Below are 23,672 nucleotides of genomic sequence, written 5' to 3' on the forward strand. Positions count from 1 at the left end.
CTATGAAGGACGATTGCGATTGTCAGGTTTCCACAAATACGCATTGTCATGCTCCACTTACAGCCCCTGCTCCTGCTCCGGCCCCGGCCCCGGCCCTGGCCCCAGCCACTGCCCCGGCCCCAGCTGCAAATCCTGCTGATATTATCACCTCTCAGCCCACAGTCCCGGTTAGGAAACAATATATTCATTCAGATTGTTCACCTTATATTGTACATGTACAGAAGCAACAAGAATCTCAAGGTGATGGCACTTCAATTCATTCAGTTGCTTTTGGCAACTTTTTTAAACGCAACAATTTTAAGAACATTGTTAATGGCAGCGTTAAACGTATAGGCCGCAATAGAGTCTCACTGTCATTTTCAAAATATGAGGATGCCAACCATTTTCTCTAAGACAGCCGACTGAAGGAGAATAGATATACAACATTCATTCCATCATTTAACGTCATTAGAATGGGTGTAGTTAAAGGTGTTCCATCTGAAATGTCTTTAGATGAGGTTAAGGAGAGTATAAGTGTACCTATAGGTTGTGGAGAAGTTCTAAAATTGAGAAGAATCAATTATAAAGTGATTGTGGATGGCGCTCCAGTGTGGAAGCCCTCACAAACAGTCGTTATAACTTTTGACGGACAGGTTCTCCCAAAACGCATATTTATGTGTTATAATGCTTTACCGGTCGATTTATGTGTTTATCCAACAATCCAGTGTTTTAATTGTTGCCGGTATGGTCATACACAGGTGCAATGCAGGTCAAAATCCCGCTGCTACAAGTGTGGACAGGGTCACACCGGCTCCTCTTGCACTACTGAAGAAGATAGTGCATCTTGTTGCCTGTGCTCTGGCCTTCATTTTGCTACCAATAAGTCTCGTTGTCCTGAGTTTGAGAGACACAAAAATATCAAGCTATCTATGGCCCAAAGTGCTATTTCCTATTCTGAGGCATCAAATTGCACCCTTTTGTGACCAAACCGTATGCAGATGTGGTTATGGCCACTCCGTCATCTCCCCAGAACCAGACAACTACTAAAAACCATAATTTAGGTATTCATACACAGCATTCACATTCATATAAAAAAACAGTATTTCTTAAGCCTCGCAGTCCGCCAAAACCTCAAAAAGGTTTTTGACACTGTCAGACTGTCACACATTTTAATCTATCAAAAGATTATAACATGCCATCTCCTTCTGGAAATGGTAGTCATTGCACAACAATTTAACAAAAAAACTACCAATGAACTCATATTAGAACTCATACAACTGTTAAGTATTAATTTACTTAGTAATCACTCAGAACCGTCCAACGTTGCACATATTACCAGTCCATACTCTCATGTTTCCTTCAATAATGGCCAACAATTCCAAAATTCTTCAATGGAATTGTCGCAGCATCAACAATAAAAAAAGCGATTTAATCCATTTAATTAAGAAGTTTGACCCTTTTGTTATTACTTTATCCGAAACATGGCTTAGGTCCGAGTCATGTTTCAAAATTCCTGGCTATGCATGCCTCCGTGAAGATAGCTCGGACGGGCATGGTGGTGTAGCCATCCTTGTAAAAAAATCTTATAATTTCTCTCATGTTCCATTAGCACCTCATAATAATGAATTTTCCATCATCTAAGCACTTGTAGATAACATTTGTATAGTTTCAGTGTACATACCTCATCCCTCGCTTACCATACTTAGTGAAGTAAGAAACATCATATCATCTCTTCCTACTCCATGTTTAATATTAGGAGATTTTAATTGCCATCACCCTGCTTGGGGGTGTTTCAATTCAAGTAGTTTAGGAGAGGAAATAATAGACATAGTCGATTATTATAATTTAAATATATTGAATTCTGGTGTTCATACGCGTCGGTTTGCTCCCAATGAGAATCCTAGTGCATTAGATTTATCAATTTGTAGCTCTTCCATATCACACTCCTTACTGTGGGAGGTACTTCCACTTTCCTATGGCAGTGATCATTTTCCAATTCTCATTTCTTTTCCTATTCAAAACAAACCATTACATAAAAGATCTCCACTGTTAGCATATAAACTTCAAAATGCAGATTGGGATAAGTTTCGCAAACATATGGATGAGAGGTTGGGAGAATTATCCGATGTATCTCGTGAAAATTTGTTTAAAATTTCTGATGCTTTTGCTAAGTTTATAATTAATATAGCTGGTGAAGTATTTCCACGTAAGAAGTCCTCTAAATTCAATATTCCCAGCCCTCCATGTTGGGATCCTGAATGTTCAGAAGCTGTTAAAAAGAGAAAACAGAGTGAGTTAATGTATAATAATAATATGAACGAAGAGAACTTTAATTCCTTATTAGTTACTCTAAAAGAAACAAAACAGTTTTTGAAGAAGAAGAAAGTTGACAGTTGGAGAGCATTTTGTGCATCTTTGAGTCCCAGTCACCCGTCAGAAATTTGGAGGAAGGTTAGAATGTTTAGAGGAGCTTTTGTAGAAAATAACGCCATCAATCTTGATCCTCCAATAGCCGAGAAATTTTTAGATAAATTAGCTCCTCCATTTGTCCCATTCCCTGTGTGTCCTGAACTGGCTTCTCCGTCCAATATTGATAATGACAACGTGCAGCGTTTTAACAGTCCATTTTCGTTATTGGAGATCAAGAATGTCTTATCATATGTTATTGATTCTGCACCAGGATGCGACGGTATCCCATATTCATTCTTGAAACATTCTAGTGACAAGGTTATAGGTTACTTTCTTAATATTATCAACGGGATTTTTATGACAGGTGACATTCCACCAAATTGGAAAATTCAGTTGGTGTTACCCTTTCTCAAACCGAATAAACCCCGTAATGATCCAAATTCTTATCGTCCAATTGCGTTATCTTCTGTTTTAATTAAGATTTTAGAACATTTAGTTAAAAATAGGTTAGAGTGGTTTATTGAGAGTAAGAAATTATTACCCGATATTCAATATGGTTTTCGCAAAAGCAGAAGCACTTTAGACTGTGTGGGATTGTTAGTTTCTGATATCCTTTTAGCCTTCTCGAAACGGGAATATGTAGTAGCTTGTTTTATAGATATCAATTCGGCCTCTGATAATGTAAATATATCAATTCTTGTAAATAAGTTGTTCCTCTTGGGAGTTCCTGAACGCTTGTGTAATATTATTGCTGCTATGTTTTATGAACGGACGATTAGGTTAGATTTAGATGATAAAGTATTTCACAGGACAGTTTGGAAAGGACTACCACAGGGTTCTGTTCTAAGCCCCTTACTTTTTAATGTATATACATACGACCTTAGTTCTAATTTGCCAGATTATATTAGGTCCTTACCTATGAAATTGGCGTTTTTGTTCATAGATATAAGTCTGATCCTAGTTTTTTTTTTTTTTTACAAAAGTACATACACAATTACAATAAAACTACAATATGATTTCGCCAAACTGCTTGACAGCAATTAATTGTTATTTTTTATTGTTAAGTGTTCAGAATTAAGGCTTGAAAATAGGTCTTTTCATGTGCTGTCGGTTCGAGTATTAAAATTACTTATATTTTTCTAATGGTACCAATTTTCAAGAAATGGAGATATTTAGACACCTTTAAGGTATGTACCTTAAAGGTGTCAAAAATTACTGGAAAAAATTTGTTTGGTTTGAATTAGCCATCAAAAAAATATCCGCAAAATTAATTGTATGGAAATTCGTGTTTCGTTGAAATTCTCCGAACAAAACGCCAATTTCATAGGTAATGACCTAATATATCAATTTTACAATATGCCGATGACATAGTGCTCTACTCTAGAAATAGATCCGTACAAAAGGCCTGCGAACTTATAAATGCTAGTTTGAAGGAACTAAATGTATATTTAAATAATAATGGGTTAGACCTTTCAGTTCCTAAAACCTCAGCAATTATATTTTCTCCAAGGAAAAAAACGGTTAATGAAAGCTTATTATATGGTGGATCTACAATCTCCTTTCGTCAAGAAAACAAGTATTTAGGAATGGTTTTGGACTACAATTTGTCAGCCAAGGGTCATTGTAATTATGTTAAAGGTAGATGTGAACGCTCATTAAACATACTGAGATGCTTGGCTGGTGTATGGTGGGGCAGCCATCCTTTCTAATTGAAGCTTATTTATAATTCAGTTATAAGAAGCGTAGTTGATTATGGTTCTTTTCTTTTAACACCGAGTACAGAAGATGCCTTTAAAGTATTCAAAGTCATACAGAATAAGTCACTAAGGACAATCCTTGGTGCTATGCGAACCAGTCCGGCTAATGCCATGCAAGTGGAGTGTGTTGACCCACCTGCGCATTTGAGACGTCAATTTTTATCCGACAGATTCATTTTTAGGACTATGCAATTTTCAATACATCCTCTTATCGCAAAATTATCGACTCTTTATGATCATATGCAGTCATCTCCATATTGGCGTAATAGAAGTCCTCCTTGTATAATTAATAGCTACCTTAAATTTTTGTCTTTGTCTTCTCCTACTGTCAAATATATTAACCTTCCTATATACGAGAATACTTTGACTCTTTGATTATTTCTCCACAAGTTATTCTTGACTCCAATATTATGAAGGATATAATAAGCGCTAAACCTGTATTAAACAAATTAGTGGGCGAAAATTGGTCTGATTGGCATCACATATACACAGATGCATCAAAACTTTCTACAAATAGTTGTGTTGGTGTATTTCGTCATCACCAGTATAATGTTGTAGAAAAAATTAAACTCCCTCCAGAATCTTCGGTATTTACTGGAGAACTATTTGGTATTTATAAAGCTGTTGAGTATGTTTGCATGTTCAATTTAAATAAATGTGTAATTTTTCCGATTCTAAAAGTTGTCTCCAAATTCTTTTAAAATCACCTTTCAAAATGACAAACAGTTACCCTTTGTTATATGAAATCCGAGACATCTTGTTAAAATGCGAAAAGAAAAGGCTTACTATAAATTTTGTATGGGTGCCAAGTTATTGTGGAATTTCCGGAAATGAGAAAGCTGATCGTCTGGCCGTAGATGCTGTTGCTTCTGGTGATATCTTTCCATATAAAAATTATTGCCATGATCTTCTGTTGCTCCCCAAAAGATATCTCAGGTTAGCCTGGGAGTTCTTTTGGTTTTGGAGCAGCCTGGAATCTGGAAGCTATTATCTTAAGATTCAAAATGACATCCCTATAAAGCCGTGGTTTTACAATAAAAACTTTAATAGACGCGAAATATCATGTTTAACACGCATGAGACTGGGCCATACAAGTGCTCCTTCTGATCTTGCTAGATTTAAATGTATTAATGATCCTAAATGTGACTGTGGTGCTGAGGTGGCTGATATTAACCATATATTCTTTTTCTAGTCCCTTATACGATCGCACTGTTTTCATGGAAACTTTACAATCTAAACATATTCCCTTTCCAATAGACATCCCTTCCTTGCTTATTAATCCTGATTTATATAATATCTTAGCTTGGTTCATCTTCCATAATAATATAAAAGTATAGTCTTTATCATATTAATTATATCACATTGTATTCTTATTTATATACCTGACCTGACCACTTTTTCCAAATTCCGAATTTTCCTTTATTCCTTTCCGCGTTTAATTTCCTACCCTTTTACTTGACGTTGGCTATGGGCAACACCGCCCTCAAGTCCATAGAAAAAAAAAAAAACCTTAAATAAACCTTACTTCATTGAAAGAAGATTTAAAATGAATCTGTTCACTCTCCGTAGAAGTAACAATGAACTTCCGAATAAGATCAAAATATAACTTTTTATTGAACGCGGATACGATTTCAGTTTCATTTACATGTCAGACTTTGTCTATTTTCTTTTAAAAAGTCAAAACACTTTTACAGAATAGTGTGAGTAGTATACGCTTTTGTACTTATATAAAAGTTTTTCTTGTCATGTTCAAGTTTTTATTGCAGTATTTCTCAAAATTCCCGTTATATTTCGTGATTCTGTTTTTATCATCATGATCTAGCAATTATAACGATTAATTTCCTATATATATTACATGTATACGTTCAATTTGCGAGTGGGCCCAAACGCCTAAGAAAATCGACGATCTCCTTTCCATAGTAAAAAAATATTATTCAATTAAAACCAAAATATTACTTTGCTAATCCGCGAAAAGATAACGTGCTAGTCAATCAGTGCTAACCCGTTATACTTACTTGCGTATTTTTACATGCAATTAATATTCCCACCCTCCCACCGCAAAAATAAATACGCAAATAAATATAACAAACCACCACCAAAAGAATAAACCTCGACACGTGTTTCGCCTCTCTACGAGGCATCCTCAGGAGTTGTTGACGGTCTGACGCCCGGCAACGGAATGACCTGTCTAGAATGGTCGGCCATATTTATACCTTGACCACTCCCCCTACCGTGCAAGTGTGAGTGAGATGGAAAAATTCGTAATAACGGCGATGACGCAACATTCAATTGTTCGTTAAGAATCATGCCCCTATTGTTGTACCTAATTATTTCCAGTTGTTCCAGAACACCCAAACGCAATCCCTTTTCGCAAACATGTAAAATATCAAAAGAATGATTCTCAGATAAAGTGTGACTGAAGTGTGTGTGTGTGTGTTTTGATATTTTACATGTTTGCGAAAAGGGATTGCGTTTGGGTGTTCTGGAACAACTGGAAATAATTAGGTACAACAATAGGGGCATGATTCTTAACGAACAATTGAATGTTGCGTCATCGCCGTTATTACGAATTTTTCCATCTCACTCACACTTGCACGGTAGGGGGAGTGGTCAAGGTATAAATATGGCCGACCATTCTAGACAGGTCATTCCGTTGCCGGGCGTCAGACCGTCAACAACTCCTGAGGATGCCTCGTAGAGAGGCGAAACACGTGTCGAGGTTTATTCTTTTGGTGGTGGTTTGTTATATTTATTTGCGTATTTATTTTTGCGGTGGGAGGGTGGGAATATTAATTGCATGTAAAAATACGCAAGTAAGTATAACGGGTTAGCACTGATTGACTAGCACGTTATCTTTTCGCGGATTAGCAAAGTAATATTTTGGTTTTAATTAGTATGGATTTCCGCAAAGTAACGCCTGATTCTATTCACTATTATTCAATTATTATTTTTTTATGTGTGATTAATGATAAATTAAAACTCGATCTTGTTTGTAATTGGGAGGTGCATGACAACTTATTTCTAGGATTAGAATTTACATATTTGGTTAATTTAAGTATTTAATTTATTTTTTAATGACATGTTATTTTCTCTTTTTACCTAATTTATTCTCAATAATTTACAATAGTTTGTGCAAATTTATGTGTTTTTATGTGACAAATCAAGCTGACATACGGTTTTTATATGTAATTGTATAATTTAGGTTGATTTTTCTAGACATGCTAATTTGTAACTGCTTATATTATTTTTAGTAATTCGATAACTGTTCCAATGTCACTACAAAACCCTATAGATGCCGCCCCCGGCACGTCGCCCACGGTGGTTACACTCTTTTGTCCATACTGCCCCCAAGGCCCCCAAGCCCGCCAATTTAAGGGTCAACGAGGTTTGAACGTGCATATCGGCAAAGTCCATGGCGATCAGGTTGCCAGAGGCACGTCGCCTGTTTGCCCTCCCCCAGCGCCTAATAGTATGCAGGCGCCACAGACAGCGTCGTCTTTGGCGTCCTTTTCTAATTTAAGTTCTGATAATAGCATTGGCTTACAGAGCCTTCCGGGACTGAAGAAGAGCGTGCGGGTTTTGAAGCATATCCCCAGAGGCGCCAGGAATCTCGCGGCGGGCAGACTGTGTGCGTTAATTGAGGCCTGTTTGCGTTCAAACGAAGTTGATGATTGGTTTGCGTTGCTTGCATTCTCCTTTACTGCCCTTAGAGTTCCTGACAGTAGCACGTCTAAGTCGTTAACTTCGAAGGTCAAAAACAACATTGCTGACCTGAATGTGTATTTTCCTGAGGAAGCAAACCAAAAGCCTAGATCAGTCTACCGCACGATCGAGGCGAAAGTCCATGATGGGGACTTAAGAGGCGCGGTACGCATATTGTTGTCCGATTCTTCCCTTGCCCCGTCGAGCGCGGATACATTGGAAGCCTTGAGAAACAAGCATCCCTCGCCATCTAGGCAACTTGCATACCCTCCAGAGCCAGACCTTTCAAGTCAATTTCTTACAGTTTCAGTTGCGGATGTGAAGAATGCCATTGACTCTTTTTACAATGGGTCTGCGTCAGGTCTGGATGGATTGCGCCCTCAGCACTTAAAGGAGCTCGTCTCTTCCAGTGCAGGGGATAATGGATTCAAATTGCTAGAGTCCTTGGCTAAGCTGTGCAATTTCCTTCTGCGCGGCATGCTCAATCCCCTGGTTTGTCCGTACCTGTACGGCGCGTCATTATGCGCTTTGGAAAAGAAGGACGGGGGCATTAGACCAATCGCCATTGGTACTACTTTTAGACGACTTGTTGCCAAATTGGGTTGCCGTTCTGTCAGAGAGGAGATGGCGGCCTACCTCCAGCCTTGCCAGGTAGGTTTTGGTACACCTTTGGGGTGCGAGGCGGCAATCCACGCGACAAGGTATTTTTCAATGAAGCACGAGCACAGCGATACTGTCATCGTGAAACTAGACTTGAAAAATGCATTTAATTCTGTCGAAAGGGATGTAATTCTACAGCAAGTAAAACTTCGCACCCCCCACCTGTATCCATTTCTTTTTCAGTGCTACGCCTTTAAAAGCAACCTTTTTTATGAGGGCACTGTAATCGCCTCACAGGTCGGAGCACAACAGGGCGATCCATTGGGGCCTCTCGTATTTTGTCTGGCAATCCAAAGTCTGATAGCGGCATTAGAGTCGCCTCTGAATGTCTGGTACTTAGACGATGGGACCTTAGGAGGTGACTCTGATGTCGTATTTAATGACGTTGCCAAGCTTTTGCCAGCACTACGAGCTATTGGGTTGGAGGTGAGTTCCTCAAAGTGTGAGTTGTATGCTTGCAGCCCCCTGGCGTTAAGCACCTTGTCCAAATTTGAATCTTTGCTGCCGGGCGTAAAGGTTATTAGTAAGGTATCTTTTGGTCTTCTTGGTGCGCCAATTTTTCCTGAAGGTGTAAGTTCGATGCTTCAGGCAAAGACATCCGCTTTGGGGTCTTCCTTTGAACGTTTAAAGCATCTATCGGCGCATGTATCTCTTACGCTACTGCGTAACTGTTTCTCGATGCCACGCATAACTTATTCTCTGCGGACGGCGCCCACTTGGATGTTTAAGCAAGACACAGAGGACTACGACACCGTGCTCAAACAGGGTCTGGAAGGTCTATTAAACATCCAATTGGTCGATGAACAATGGCACCAAGCAACACTCCCCATTCGGTATGGGGGTTTAGGTATCCGTCGTATGCATGACATTGGAGTTGTCTCGTTCCTTGCTTCCTCTCATGCTTCGGCGGGCCTTGTGGCGAAGATTCTCTCCATGAACAGTGGCAACATCTGCCTTCCTTTCCTGCAGGAGGCCCTTGACGAGTGGTCGACTCGGTCGTCTGGAGGGACGCACCCGAACAACCCTGCTTCACAGAGACTCTGGGACGACATCTTGTGCGAGCAAACATATTCGCAATTGCTGGCTCAAGCGGGCAGGATTGAAGATGTGGCTCGGCTTAAAGCGGTGGGGCAACCTGAATCAGGGGCCTGGTTGCAGGCACTGCCTTCGCCACATTTGGGGACCCTACTCGACAACGACACCCTGAGAGTAGGAGTCGCCTTACGGCTGGGTTCCAAGGTGTGCGAGCCCCATCGCTGTATATGTGGAATGGCGGTGGAAGCGAATGGGCACCACGGCTTGAGCTGCTCCCGGGCTGCAGGGCGGTTCCCGAGACACCATGCGATCAATGATTTGATACGTCGCACCATGGTCTCGGCGAACGTGCCTTGCATTCTGGAGCCTCAAGGCTTAAGCCGTACAGACGGGAAGCGCCCGGACGGCTTAACGCTGGTTCCGTGGGCCAAAGGCCGCTGCTTGCTCTGGGATGCAACCTGCGTGAGTACTTTTGCGCCTACTCATGTTGCTCCCGGTAGCCGGCTGGCAGGCGCAGCCGCGGCAAATGCCGCGAGGCTCAAGCGATTAAAATACGCCAACCTGGAACCAGCGTACGATTTTGTTCCGGTCGCGGTGGAAACTGCGGGGCCGTGGTGTTCGGAGGCCAAGAGGTTGATTAGAGACTTGGGGCGGCGTCTACGTGACAGAGGAGGCGATCCCCGTTCAGGCTCCTATCTAGTCCAACAGATATCGCTTGCCATCCAGCGCGGTAATGCCGCTAGCATCTTTGGCACTTTTGGGCTGGGTGGGGGTCGGAATGGGGCTGATAGTGTAAGTAGGATAGTATATTAGTAATATGTTTAGATTTTAAGTTAGGAAATTGCATGTAAATTATTTAAGTAGATTTTAAGATTGACTTTGTATTTGTATTTGAGAAATAATTGTACTTATACATTAAATTATTGTTAACAATTGAAAGTAAAAAGTATTTTTTTCCTGTATGGCAACTTTTAGAAAGGGACAGAGATTTTCTTTAGGCGTCGCATTCTGCATGTTTTTCTTATTTCTTCAGAGTCAAGTGAAAATAAACTTTAGAGCAATGACAATAGAGTAGGTATACTTCACTTATTGACTTAAATACCAGTAATAACTCTTGTTAGTATAAAACCTTCTTGTTACGTACTTTAAATGACGGAATGAGGGATTAGAATGATGCGCTCCACTCACTATCAGTATAATGTCATTATTTTGACATTACTTCAAAAATATTAAAAATGTTTAATAACTTCATTATCGTCCATCATTCTTTCTGTCATTTCTGATTCCATCATTCTAATCAATTCACTGTCAGTATTCATGTCATTTCTAGTATCATTACTTTGACATAACTCCAATACTGACGGAAATTATTAAAATAAACTTCATTACTTGCCGTCATTCCTTCATTACAATCCCTACACTATCAGGAAAAACGTCATTCCATCAAAGTAATGTCAGTATTCGTGATAGTGTCGGGGCCGTACCACAATGTGCTTTTGAAAGCAAAAGCATATCACGTATGTCTTAACATATCAAAGCAATTTAATTATTATACGCTACGATGCCGAAACAAAGCATTTAAAAGCTTCTACGGATTGAAATTATAAGCGGTGCAAATTTATCAATAGGTTTATGGTTAATAGGTTACCCACTTCTTTTTATATTATAATTTGGCAGGGATAATTTACCACGCATCCGGTTTAGTACTTTATAGGTATATATATATATATATATTTTTTTTTTTTTAATAAATAAATATTAGGGGACATCTTACACAGATCAAACCTAGCCCCAAACTAAGCAAAGCTTGTACTATGGGTACTAGGCGACGATATACATACTTGTATAGATAAATACATACTTATATACATAGAAAACAACCATGACTCAGGAACAAATATTAGTGTTCATCACACAAATAAATGCCCTTACTGGGATTCGAACCCAGGACCATCGGCTTAGCAGACAGGGTCACTATCCACTAGACCAGACCGGTCGTCAATTCAATATTATGCAATATATTTTGTTTACACTAGGTACTTAGTGCACACACACCTACAAAACATTCATTTCAATTGGCCCTACACATTAAAGATAAAGACAAAGACAAAGAAATTGTCCCCTCGGGGATATTAGCGATTTTCCGATTTTTTTTCCTTTTGAGCTGCTCAAAATCTTTCGAATTTTTCTCAAAGACTACAGATTCAAGGTAATCCTACAGAAAAAAATCATACGGACCGAGATCGGGGCTGGGGGGTGGCCATTTGTTATCATTCCTTCCGGAAATGAGATTAGAGCATCTGATTGGCAAAATGAAGTCGGTTATTCGCATCATTTGGTTTTAATTCATAAACAAACTGAATCTTTTAAACCTTAAGATGCAAATTATGCTCCAAAACTTGTCGCAATTGTTGAATATTTTATTGTCCATAGCCCAAACTCTCTTACGCATTGATTGTTGCGGATGTTGCCGAACTGAACGTCGAACTTGCTCTACAATGTCGGCCGTTCTCTCAGAGGCTGGACGTCCGCCAGGCATTATTGCTATGGTCGAGCCAGTTGTTAAACCATTATGATCAATTTGCGTATAACATTAACACTTGGAACCTCACGTTAATCTCGTAAATGGTATTCCTGTCGATACACCCGTCGTGCAGTAATCACCGATTTAGGGTTTTGGTAAAAAGCTCATACACTAAATGCAGGCTCCGCTCCTGTGTACTGCTCTATGCCGAGTAAATTTCCACGAAACGAGGCGTATAGCAACATACCCCGCCGCCGCACCCCGCCAAGCGGTTTCGAAAAATTCAAGATTAAAACTACCAACACCCTTTTGGCCCACCCTGTACTATTGATGGAAATACAACTATGGAGCAGGCAAGGGAGGAGGGGGAGATGACCGGCAGGATGATCTTATGGAACTTTCAGTAGGAGCGCTATTATTGTATATGTTATTGTACTATGACATAATAATCTCCCTTTATTTATTTTTCTTGAATACTACACATTGGTGGGGAACTTACAAATGCCTATATGTCAACCGTGCGTAAATTTTATACTTAAAATTGGTTAATTTGTGTTCGTGACTAGGCGATGCGTATTTTGAGAATTCGACTTTTTCTTGGATGGTGAAATAAAATTCCGAAATTTAACCCTTAACATGGCAAGACATGAAATAATGTATCTACCTATCTCGTGGAATGTTTTTGGGGATAGTAATGAGTAAAAAAGTACTATATTTAAGAAAAAAAAATTAAAAGCATTCTGAAAGTAGGGTTTTCAGGACGTCCGTTAAAACGGACATTGCCACGAACCTTATAGATTGATTGCTCCCAAAGTTGTCCTAAAAAACGGACAATGCCGTTATACAGTTTAAGAAAATAAAAATTATTAAAGAATTACAGGGCAAGAAAATTTAAAATTATTTCAATAACACACTAGTGAATGTTTGGAAAAAATGATTAAAGATTATCAAGAAGAAAAATCTTATGAGAAACATAATAATACTATATTTACTTCTAGTGTTGATGTGTAAAACGACCCACGTACAGATAAATTAAACAAAAAATATACATTTTAAAGCTATGTATACATGCAAAATAGGCTCATGAAGCTAGATACACATTACAATTATTGTAAGTAATATTACTTTACTTAAATGACCACACCATTTATCACTATGGTCTCATAGTTCTATGTCTTGCTTGTTTTCTTATTACCCGGACTATCTGGAACCTAAGCTAGTGGTAGAGAATAGCTGTAGTTCCTGTAAAAGTTTAGATATTTTTCAGTCTCAATGGCCTCTCGCATCATTCTGTGAATATATGGCTCCTCCTTGGCGCGACCAGAGGCTTATCCATGTCACCCAACTAACATTAGGCGCTAAATTTAAGGGTTACAAGAGATTTATATGTATAACCGCCTATTTACTCTTTAGGTGTTGTTAGTACTCTAAAAATAGGAGTTATAGCCGGCTATAACCCCGTTTTAACCCCGGATGGGCACAAATTTTATCACCGTAAGATTTATAACAGTGCTACAGTAGGGTTAGGGGATAAAAAAAGAGACATAAGAGCGGTATAGTGGAGCTACAATAGTGTTAATTAATTCTTTAGGAGCTATATGGGTTGCATATAGGTGACTACAAACTGTTGTAGTAGAAGAGCGCTAAAGTAGTGCTGTAATAGCGTTGATTAACAACTTAGGATTTAAAAGGGTGCCAAATAAGCGACTACTAACTGTTTGAGTAGTAGTGTAGAGCTATATAGATGATACTTTCAGCTTTAGATGGTATATTAGCATTTAAAGTCAATATTTGTAACACTCAAGAAGGTAATTGCACATTTTTTCCTTAGCCCTGACTGCTTTGGTTGCAGATGTTTCCATTTTGTATTATTATTTGTAAGCTTGCACGGTGACAGCTTGAAGTGAAATGTAATGGCGGATAAATAAAAGCAAATAATTATTTTAGTTCACCGATGCCGGTGTTATCTGCGGATTTATGATGGCGAAATTAATTACACTGTCAATAACTATATGTATTACTAACAAAATTTTAAAGGGCCTCTGATCCTTTGCATATTTATCTGAATATAATTTTTTTTAAATTGTGGTCCACCGTATTTAATTTTCGCAAAATTACACAATATACGTGAAGTCCGGTTTTAAATACAACAATACTAACATTATGTCTATATTGAGTAAAATTATCGATTTTTATTAAGTATTTACGTTCTAATTAACAGTTTTTGTTTTGCTTATTGATTCATCGGTCATATTAACATGGCGCTATAGGCTTAGGTTGTAAGTAAGACTCTAATAACACTATAAGATGTACTAAGGTATTGAATAACGCCCGTCTGCGACTACATGGTCTATAAAAGTGACTCATAACTTCTCTTTTCGACTGTAAGTGAGACAAGAGAGTTAAGAAGCGATTGCGAGTAACGGAGCTATAAAAGAGTTTTTATCGCCTGTTTAGAACCTTAAGTGAAAATTGCAGCTGCTTATTACTCATATAGATGTTAAGGTGGTAGAATTCACTTTGAGCTATAACACTAGCTGCTTAACATCCATTATAGCGGCCAAAACGGCTACTGTGGATCTTAAAGCTATACATGGACTTCTTAAAGACCTTGATGTCACCAGAGCCTGTAAGCTTAGAGTATATAGCTATTCTCCAGCCGTTATATGTCTTTAGGTGATAAAATAAGTGCTAAGTGTCGCCTAATTGTTTGTTGGGTATGCTCCCAGACCGCAGACTTTAGTTGGCGGTGCTTGACATCAGCTATAATAATATGTTCTTGTACCCGAGTAGAAACGATTTGCTTCGTCTGCCCGATATATGAAAGAATAGATTCGAAATTAGCTATTTACACTCCTGAATTTTGTAGAGATTACATTTTACAGGCCTCAGGAATTGCAACACCTTCATCATCGACTTGAAATAGGTTTTAACCGTAGGACATTTCAAGACGTGCCAATAATTTGGATACTGAAACGAGTTATGCGTTTAATGGCGAGGAATTTAGTTTTGTAGATGGGGTACAAGAGGACAGGTCGTGTTTAGGTCATCAGGTCATCATTATATTATAAACAACTTTTTTCCCACAAGGACTACGTTAGACTTCGAAATTATATTTAAATACAGATATTGCCGTGCCATTCACAATGAGGCGCACTAAACTTTAATTGCATGACCGTAAGAATAAAAGCACGCGTGTTCGTAAATGAACAGATTTATATTTGTCCATCATATTTGACATCCTCATAGAAAGTGACCTGGCTGAAAAAGAGTCACATTGGGGCAAGGCAGATGTACAATCTGTCTCTAGTAAAATTTCGTCATCATCGTCGTTTTTGTTATCACACTCCTCTGAGCCAGATGGTGGAACCACCTGAAACTAAAATATTAAAAAAATGTATACATATACTTATGTATAACATAACCCCAACGCAACAATAGCCTATAAAATGACAATAAATGAAAAAAAATATATACTTACCCTAAGTATGGCAATGTCCGTTTTCTGTCACAATCTTGTCTCCGCATAAGTCGGCACTGTCCGTTTTTAGGACGTGCTAAATGGTACTTTGTTTTCAGTACTATCGACAATGTCACAAAAATGGGACATGATTTAATTCGCAATTTTTGACTTAGAATTAATCTAAGATTTAATGAGCTTAACTCATCTAGTAATAATATCAATACGAAGAAAACACTTTGGCTATTTACTTTATATTCTATGACGTCAGGAACACACTCCGTCGCAAATTCAGCGAATTTCAAATTTCAACTGCCGCCTGCGCATAAACCGAATTTTGTCTGATATTGTCTTAAACTAGGAAAAAAAGTATAATTCTTGCACTTTCTTCAACGTACTTTTCTAGCCTGCACTTAGTGTTTAAACTTGGCGCCACATTTAGTACCTGTACTAAAAAAGTGACAGAAACGTTTTAAGGGTTAACGTGCTTACTCTTATAATTTTAAATGCTTAATCTACGTGTACATGATTCAAATATATTGGGGTAGAGGCGGACAATTAAGGATGACTCACGCTTGATGTACCATCACGCTCCGCGATTGTTGCGCCATTTAGGGTCCTAGCTATATTGGTAGTTCAATTCTTACGCTATAGTATTTCCAATTTAGCAAGACAGACCCCTAAATGGCATAACAATCCCGTGTGGTGACTGTACCTACCGTAAACTTTATTTACTTGAATATGAAGGTTTTTCTTTTTGATAAATACATTCAGACACACGTTTACAACATATACCGTTATTGTTGTTATATCATGCATTCAATCCGCTTTGCACCGGATCGATGAAAAAGCGGTTGGAGATACGTAGGTATATTACGTTTGTTTGTTCAGTACGGTTACCATCAGTTTGTCACTGACATAAACACCGTCGAGAACGTAATTTACTTTCTATACATCCCGTTTGCACTAATATGCGAGTGCGAGCGAGATGTATAGAAAGTAAATTACGTTCTCGACGGCGTTTATGTCAGTGACAAACTGATGGTAACCGTACAGTTCAGAGGGGTCTAGTCTAACGCAAAATTGTAGTTTTTATAATATTGAATAAGTATTAACACGTTTTAATCAACAAGAACAGGACTATTGTAAGGGACACTCTACTAAGTATATAGTTCGTAATACGGGTCGAGTCTAGGTCTAGGCTAGGCTAGCCAAGAAAATAATAGAAGTAAGTTGGTAGGTTAAGAAGCACTGATTTATTAAATGTGATAAGTTTTTTTAATATAAAGTTGTAACGAGTAAGCAAACTTGGGCCGTTCTCTGCATGCCAGAACCCCGAAATTGGGCCATAGTTCGTAACTAAGTAATAGAGACAGACCGAATATGGAGTTTGCCGTATACGAATACGAGTATAAGGTCGAATGGTCGGTTCAGATCTTACCAAACCGAATATGGTTACATATCAGAATACCGAAAATCGATTTACCTAATGTTGAATCACCTATGCTCGTTTCACCTATTTTTTTAAATACCTAATGATCAACTAACCTAAGCTCATAACACCTAATGAACGAATTACCTATTGCACGTTTCACCTACAATTGGTTTACCTAAGGTCAGAATACCTATGGCTGATTTGCCTAAAGTTGAAACACCTAATGCTCGAAATACCTAAAACCGATTGACCGAATACACGAAATACCTAAAGGTAATATACCTAATACACGAAACACCTAATGTTGATATACCTAATGCACGAATTACCTAAAGTCGGTATACGTAATGATCGAATTACCTAAAGTTAACATAGGTATCTAATGAACGAAATACCTAAATTCGATACACCTAATGCACGAAATACCTGAAGTCGATGCACTTAATGAATGAAATACCTAAAATCAAAAATATAATTATTGTTTAGTAGAATATAATTAGGACATACAACATTTGGTATATTTTTTTAGCCAAATTATTCAATTAGCTTACTATTTTTTATTATAATATAAGGTCTAGTCATTTGACAGAGTCGAGATAGGTACGACGACGAGCAAAGCGAGGAGGAGCGTGTTAGGTTAACTGCGACCAAACAGTGCCAAAACCGACTTTTATTTCATCGTCATGATTAACATCACTTACAAAAACAAAGGTTTTGTGTTTTGTATTAGACTTACGAAATCATTCTACTATCTAAAACGTAGCGTTTCAAAAAGTGTATTTTTATGTTGCTATCCAAACAAACAGTTTCTACTTTAAGGTTGGGAAATCATACTATTTATTGGGTGGAGTTAGTGATGTGCCGGCGAGAAATTTCTTGTTCTCGAGAATTCCTTCCCCTGGAAATTCTCAGCGATTCTCGAGAAATTTCTCTTGGACGGAAATTTCTGAGAAAGTACATTTGTTTAATTTATAACTGTTAGAGTCTGGCTTTGTGTAGTAGGAATTATAGTTTTGATACTAGAAAATATTTTTGATTTTCTGTGCACACGTAAGGTACCTAAGGATATAAGTTAAATATACGTTGACCTGCACTCAAAGTCAGCTCATATAATTTCTACCACTATGTAAAGTACAGTCAACGATAAACATGCACATATGTTAACACTTTCTCACCATATACCTTTGTAGCAAGGCGAAAAATGAAATGTAGTGTAAATAAGACCTAGCTCGATAATACCGTAATATTAATCCATCACGAAAAAAAATACATAAGTATTGCCAAATATGCTAAATGCCAAGTATCAAAATATTTATAGAGCACCAACCTCCTAATTTGTTTACATTTGCTTAGGAGTTGTAAACATTGCAGTTTTTCGTTATACAACGCTACACGTCGACTTCGCACATTGTCGTAATTATTTACGAACTTAAATAATGGTTTGCGAACCTCACTCAGTATAGACATTATTCATATTATTTAAAATAAACCTCTTATAAACCGCAAACAATTTGAATGAGTGACATAAATTGACAACTGACTTTTAGCTTTTTTTTTAAATCATAGACAATTGGTGATACAACAACGAAATATCTGGCAACAATTTTTGGCTAGCCAGACTCTAGTGATTAATAATTATGCGTAAGGTATTCGAACCAATTAGACGATACTAAAGGCCAACTTCTCTTTGTTCTCGAGAAGTTTCCGAGAAATTTCTCGGGAACGTTCTCCATAGAAGCTTTGCAGGAGAAAATTTCCGGATTGAATATTTAAAAAAAATTACTGGTTATTTCGAGTACTTATTATTGTTTAGAAGCTCAAATAGTCTGGATTTATGTTATATACAGCTGTTGGCTTGATAAGTTGGTTTCTGCCAAATGAAATGAACGTTCTAAGCGATAATTTAATTTTGTTCCCGAGAAATTTCTTGAAATTGTTCTCGACTACATTTGGCGTTCATGTAAAACAGCCATCCATACCGATATTATTAATTTATTATACATAAATGCGAAATTTTGTCTGTCTGTTACCTCTTCACGCTTAAACCGCTGGACCGATTTGGACAAAATTTGGTATGGAGATAGATTGGGCCCCGAGAAAGGATAGTTTTTATCAACCATCATTATCATCATCATCACGCAGACGAAGTCGCGGGCCGAAGCTAGTTGTGCAATAATAAAACAAAAAATGTTTCATATTAAAGAACTTGAAAACTGTTTTGACAAACTGTAATAAAATATAATATTATGGAGTTAATACAAAATGACTAATTTCTACTCAATCATTAAATGAACGGTAATAGTCGGAGATCTAAGGTCCACCACCTTGCATTTTGGAGACAAAGCAAACCGCTTGAAACAGGTGTTCCTGGGGGTGATCTGAGCCGATTAAGCCCGGTTGCCAAAAGGTTCCCCCCAGCAGGTGGGCAGGGGAGGGGGGGAAAAGTGCCTCCGGCGCGCCTCACTCTAAGCTTTATATCTGCATACATCTCGCAACTATATCAAGTTTGGTGTCTTTTTCGTGTAATACGGGGATGAAGAATTCATTTCTGTGCCTAAATTTTTACTCACCCATACAAAAAAATCGAGAAATTCAAAAATAAAAAAAAATCTTCTCACTTTTTTTTTCGAAAATCCTCTACAAAATTAAAACTATGAGGATTATCTCTAGAAAAAAAATACCTGTGAATAGCCCAGTTATCATACTATATAGAATAGTAAACATGTCAAATATTTTTCCTTTATAAATCTGTAAAAAAAATGTTTTGTGTCGCGCGGCGTACCTGCATTGTAAGAGCGGTATGCAGCTTTTTGGATTTTTAAGTATGTTTAGATGATTTCTGATAAGTTGTTATTCTTCTGATTGTAGATTACATTAACAAATTACTTCTGGAAGTGATATATATTATATACAAATATAAATTAAATATATAAATAAAGATGTTGGGCAAACTTTTGCCAGTATAGTTATTATAAATGTGATAAAATTAACATGGTTAGGTTAGGTTAGGTTACAAAAAATGCGGATTAAATTAAGATATTTATCTATTGTTCGCAATTGCCACTACATGCACATAGGTCCGTGCATTTTAGTTTTTTTTTAATGCAGTTGCACCTCCCTGCGCATTTTGTTTTGCAGCGGCAACGAATTAGCTCTAAACAAGCAGCAGCCGCCGCAGGTAGGCTTGTCCATATGGGCTCCCAATATCCATTTTCTTTGGACCAGCCCCAGTCAGCAGGGGATGGTAGCTGTTGCTGAGGGGCTATAATCTGTCCCCAAACATAGCCTCCTTGGTAAGCTGCACGGAGAATATGTTTACGGAGCGCATCTTCCGTTGGAGGCAGATTCTCTAACTGGAGACTTCTTTTTGTAAATAGCACTTTTCGGCACTCATTTACACTCGTACTTGTACCTGATCTGAAATCAGTAACAAAATTTATAGTGTTAAAATAATGTCTAGGGATCAATTCTCACCTCGTAACTCAAATCTGTTCATACTTAATATTGTAAAACTCTTACTTGTCATACAAGAATATACCTAACAAATTTTTCCAATATTGGCAACGCCTGCTCAATATTGCCTTGTTTGCCATATTTAAATCCCTCCGTTACAGCAGGATATGCGCTCCAAGCTTGAAATACGCTTTTTTTTCCCTTTCCACACAGAAAAGAAACAGTGTCGCAACCGGAAAAGGCGTGGAAGAATGGCAAAACTTCTGTCCTTTCTGGTCCTGTAAAAAAATTATATCATATATTTAAAGAAAGTTTGCATTACGTGACCAGATGACCTGTCTCGTAGGAACTACAAAAGTTACCTAAAGAAGCTGCAATAGCATGGCACGAGAGGAACTGGTGATTCTTTCCTGTGCCAATATGTACCCATAACTCCTGGAGTTCCGGCAATTGTGATATACATGCAACTGCGAGAACAACAACATCAGTATCCACTGTGCGTAACATTATTTTCGTGTGACCTTGGGCTACAGCATCAGCTACATGCACAATCATGCGCGTGTCTGCTTCCTCGTGGTTGCATGGTTCTAGTTTTTGTTTGTCTCTGCTACTGTTGCTGAGAACTCCCTCTCCATCCGTCACGTACAATTCTTTGTTGCTTGCATATTTTGCGGTATGGCACTGGGACGCCAGAAGATGGAATAATTCCTCTTTATTTGTACTATCCCTAAGAAAATTTGCCCAACCCTTGGGAATCTTAGTGTTTAGGGTAACTCGTGTCCTTTGTCCAGTGCCACGTTTCTCTCTTGTTGTATTTTTGAGACTTTCAGTGTCATACCTATCCCATACTAAATCTATACGTGATACAGTGGCAAATTCTCTATGCAAAAAAGGTATAAATACTTTGTCAGCATACTCATGAAATATTTTGTTGTGTCCAGGGCTTAGCATATGCACCAAGGCGGAACCATCTAAAACTTTGGCTGATACTGGTGGTGAACTCGGCACTATGGGTGTGTGAGCTGGGTCACAATGGTTGATAAGGAATTTCAAAAGATCTGATTTGGTTCCAGATCGCATATTTCCCATGACTGATAATGATGGAGGTGTAGCTTGATTTTCGTGAGCGAAAAATGAATCCAGGTTCCCTGTTCTGTGCTCGCACGTAGCTATATATAGCTTGCTGAAGAGACTACAATCATTTTTGAGCCCAACTAATTTTGCTTTCGTTTTGCTGTCAGACTTCTTTGAACTGGTACTAAATCGAGCATACTTATTGAGTTTGATCGGCTCAAGCAAACTTTTCCCACCATTCAGTCTTTCCTTACAAAAAGTTTGGTACTGCTCATTGCCAAATTTTTCTATATTGAAAACTGTTTGTACTACTTCCGAAGAAGCAACATTCTTTGTATCAATATTATAAAGATCTTTCGTCTCTTCCAGAAATGGACTGCCGAGTTCCTTAATCGTTGCTATTAAAGATTTCACTTCGCCCATGAATAGTTCTTGATTAGCGGCAGTGTCGGAATGATGACGATGATCCTGGACAGATTCGGTCTGTAGAATTTCACTTTCGAAGCTTTCAATTAAAGCAGCCAATTCAGGCGCAGCGATAATCCATTTGCGTAAAGAGTCAGGATTTTCGGTAATGCCAATCATACCTGTAAGAATATTAACAATATGTAGTTATTTAATGCGAAATCAAGATACATGTAAGTACTTAGTAAATTTTTGCATTCTTACCACCATCTCCCTTTAGGATAGCATTAATTTGCTCATGCGCTTGATCTAGGGCTATGCCAGAGAAGGGCCTATCAGTCTTTCTTGCCACGAATTGGCCTTTTTCAAAATGCTTCAACAAGTCTGGATGCATTTTTTCTAAGTTCACTAAGTCTCTGAGATGAACTGAGAGCCACCTGGAGTAATTTATGTGGTCTAATGCAAAGAACCACGGCAATAATCTTCAAAATCAAAATCAAAATCAAAAATATACTTTATTCATGTAGGCCTAGCAACAAGCTCTTATGAATCGTAATTAATCTTAATCTAATTATCAGAGCAATTTATTGATGTTAATATTATTCCATAATAAAATTGGATTATTATACATATCAAATTTAACACTAAGAATTTCACAAAAGGATCGTCAAACATTAAAAAGATTGTATAAAAAAATACTAGTCTAGAATTTCTAGAATAAAATCTAAATGTCAAAAAAAAAAAGCATAAGTAACAAAAGAAGTAGATAGTATTACATCGGAATATCCATTTCCTCATCAATAATCAAATGTACCTAATAAATAAATAATCATTTCGAATAACAATTAAGCCCACGTTGTAATATCATTCATGTAGTCTTGTGTGGTATAATAAGCTTTAGAAATAAGTTTACGCTTTACATAATTCTTAAATTTATTAATAGATAATTCAGTAATATGGTTTGGAAGTTTATTATAAAATCTTACACAATTACCCATGAATGATTTTTTAATTTTATGGAGCCGAGTGAAGGGCACTGCGAGCTTATGTTTATTTCTAGTATTAATATTATGAATTTCACAATTTTTCCTAAAATTTACAATATTTTTATGTACATACAGAATATTCTCATAAATGTATTGACAGTGCACTGTCATTATGTCAATTTCCTTAAATTTATCTCTAAGTGAGTCTCTATGGTTCATTTTGTATATTGCTCGAATAGCCCTCTTCTGCAGAACAAAAATGGTATTTATCTCTGAAGCACCGCCCCACAGTAAAATACCATATGCCATAATGCTATGGAAGTAACTAAAATATACTAATCGAGCTGTTTTCACGTCAGTTAACTGACGGATTTTGCTCACTGCAAAAGCTGCAGAGCTCAGTCTATTCGAAAGAGTAGCAATATGGGGACCCCACTGGAGTTTAGAATCTAAAGTTATACCAAGAAAAACTGTACTATCAACTAATTCCAATTCCTCATCCTTCACAATGACACTTGTTTGCACATGCCTTACGTTACTACTAGTGACAAACTTAATACATTTAGTCTTTTTCTCATTTAACAATAAATTATTAACATTGAACTAATTTACTACTTTTGAAATGGCATTGTTTACATCATTGTAAGCTTGTTGCTGTCGTTTGACTTTGAAAATAAGTGAGGTGTCGTCTGCAAACAATACTATATCATGGTGGGTCTTAACAAGGAATGGCAAGTCATTTATGTAGATAAGGAACAGGAAAGGTCCCAATATTGATCCCTGTGGTACACCC

The 23,672-nt window shown here is 37.7% G+C and overlaps 1 protein-coding gene and 1 long non-coding RNA gene across 3 annotated transcripts in view; one reads left to right on the forward strand and one right to left on the reverse strand.

Moving 5' to 3' along the window:
* The window catches only part of LOC134794405 (uncharacterized), a 337,443-nt gene that overhangs the window by 14,359 nt on the left and 299,412 nt on the right, over positions 1-23,672 (forward strand). The gene's annotated exons all lie outside the window — the stretch shown is intronic.
* On the reverse strand, positions 20,352-22,287 carry LOC134794517 (uncharacterized). Its single transcript, XM_063766329.1, has 4 exons — positions 22,158-22,287; positions 20,777-22,075; positions 20,505-20,692; positions 20,352-20,378 (listed from the first exon to the last, which is right to left on the reverse strand). Exons 1-4 carry the CDS (start codon positions 22,285-22,287, stop codon positions 20,352-20,354), a joined length of 1,644 nt encoding a protein of 547 aa, XP_063622399.1.

This window comes from Cydia splendana, chromosome 10 (assembly GCF_910591565.1).
Source record: "Cydia splendana chromosome 10, ilCydSple1.2, whole genome shotgun sequence".
Lineage (NCBI taxonomy): Eukaryota > Metazoa > Arthropoda > Insecta > Lepidoptera > Tortricidae > Cydia > Cydia splendana.

Excerpts from the sequence above, each read along its gene's own strand:
- LOC134794517 (XM_063766329.1), bottom strand. The coding sequence starts at position 22,287 with ATGCATCCAGACTTGTTGAAGCATTTTGAAAAAGGCCAATTCGTGGCA. Across the intron at positions 20,693-20,776 it reads TGCTATTGCAGCTTCTTTAG|GACCAGAAAGGACAGAAGTT; the intron begins GTAACTTTTGTA and ends ATTTTTTTACAG. Across the intron at positions 20,379-20,504 it reads TGCCAATATTGGAAAAATTT|ATCAGGTACAAGTACGAGTG; the intron begins GTTAGGTATATT and ends TACTGATTTCAG.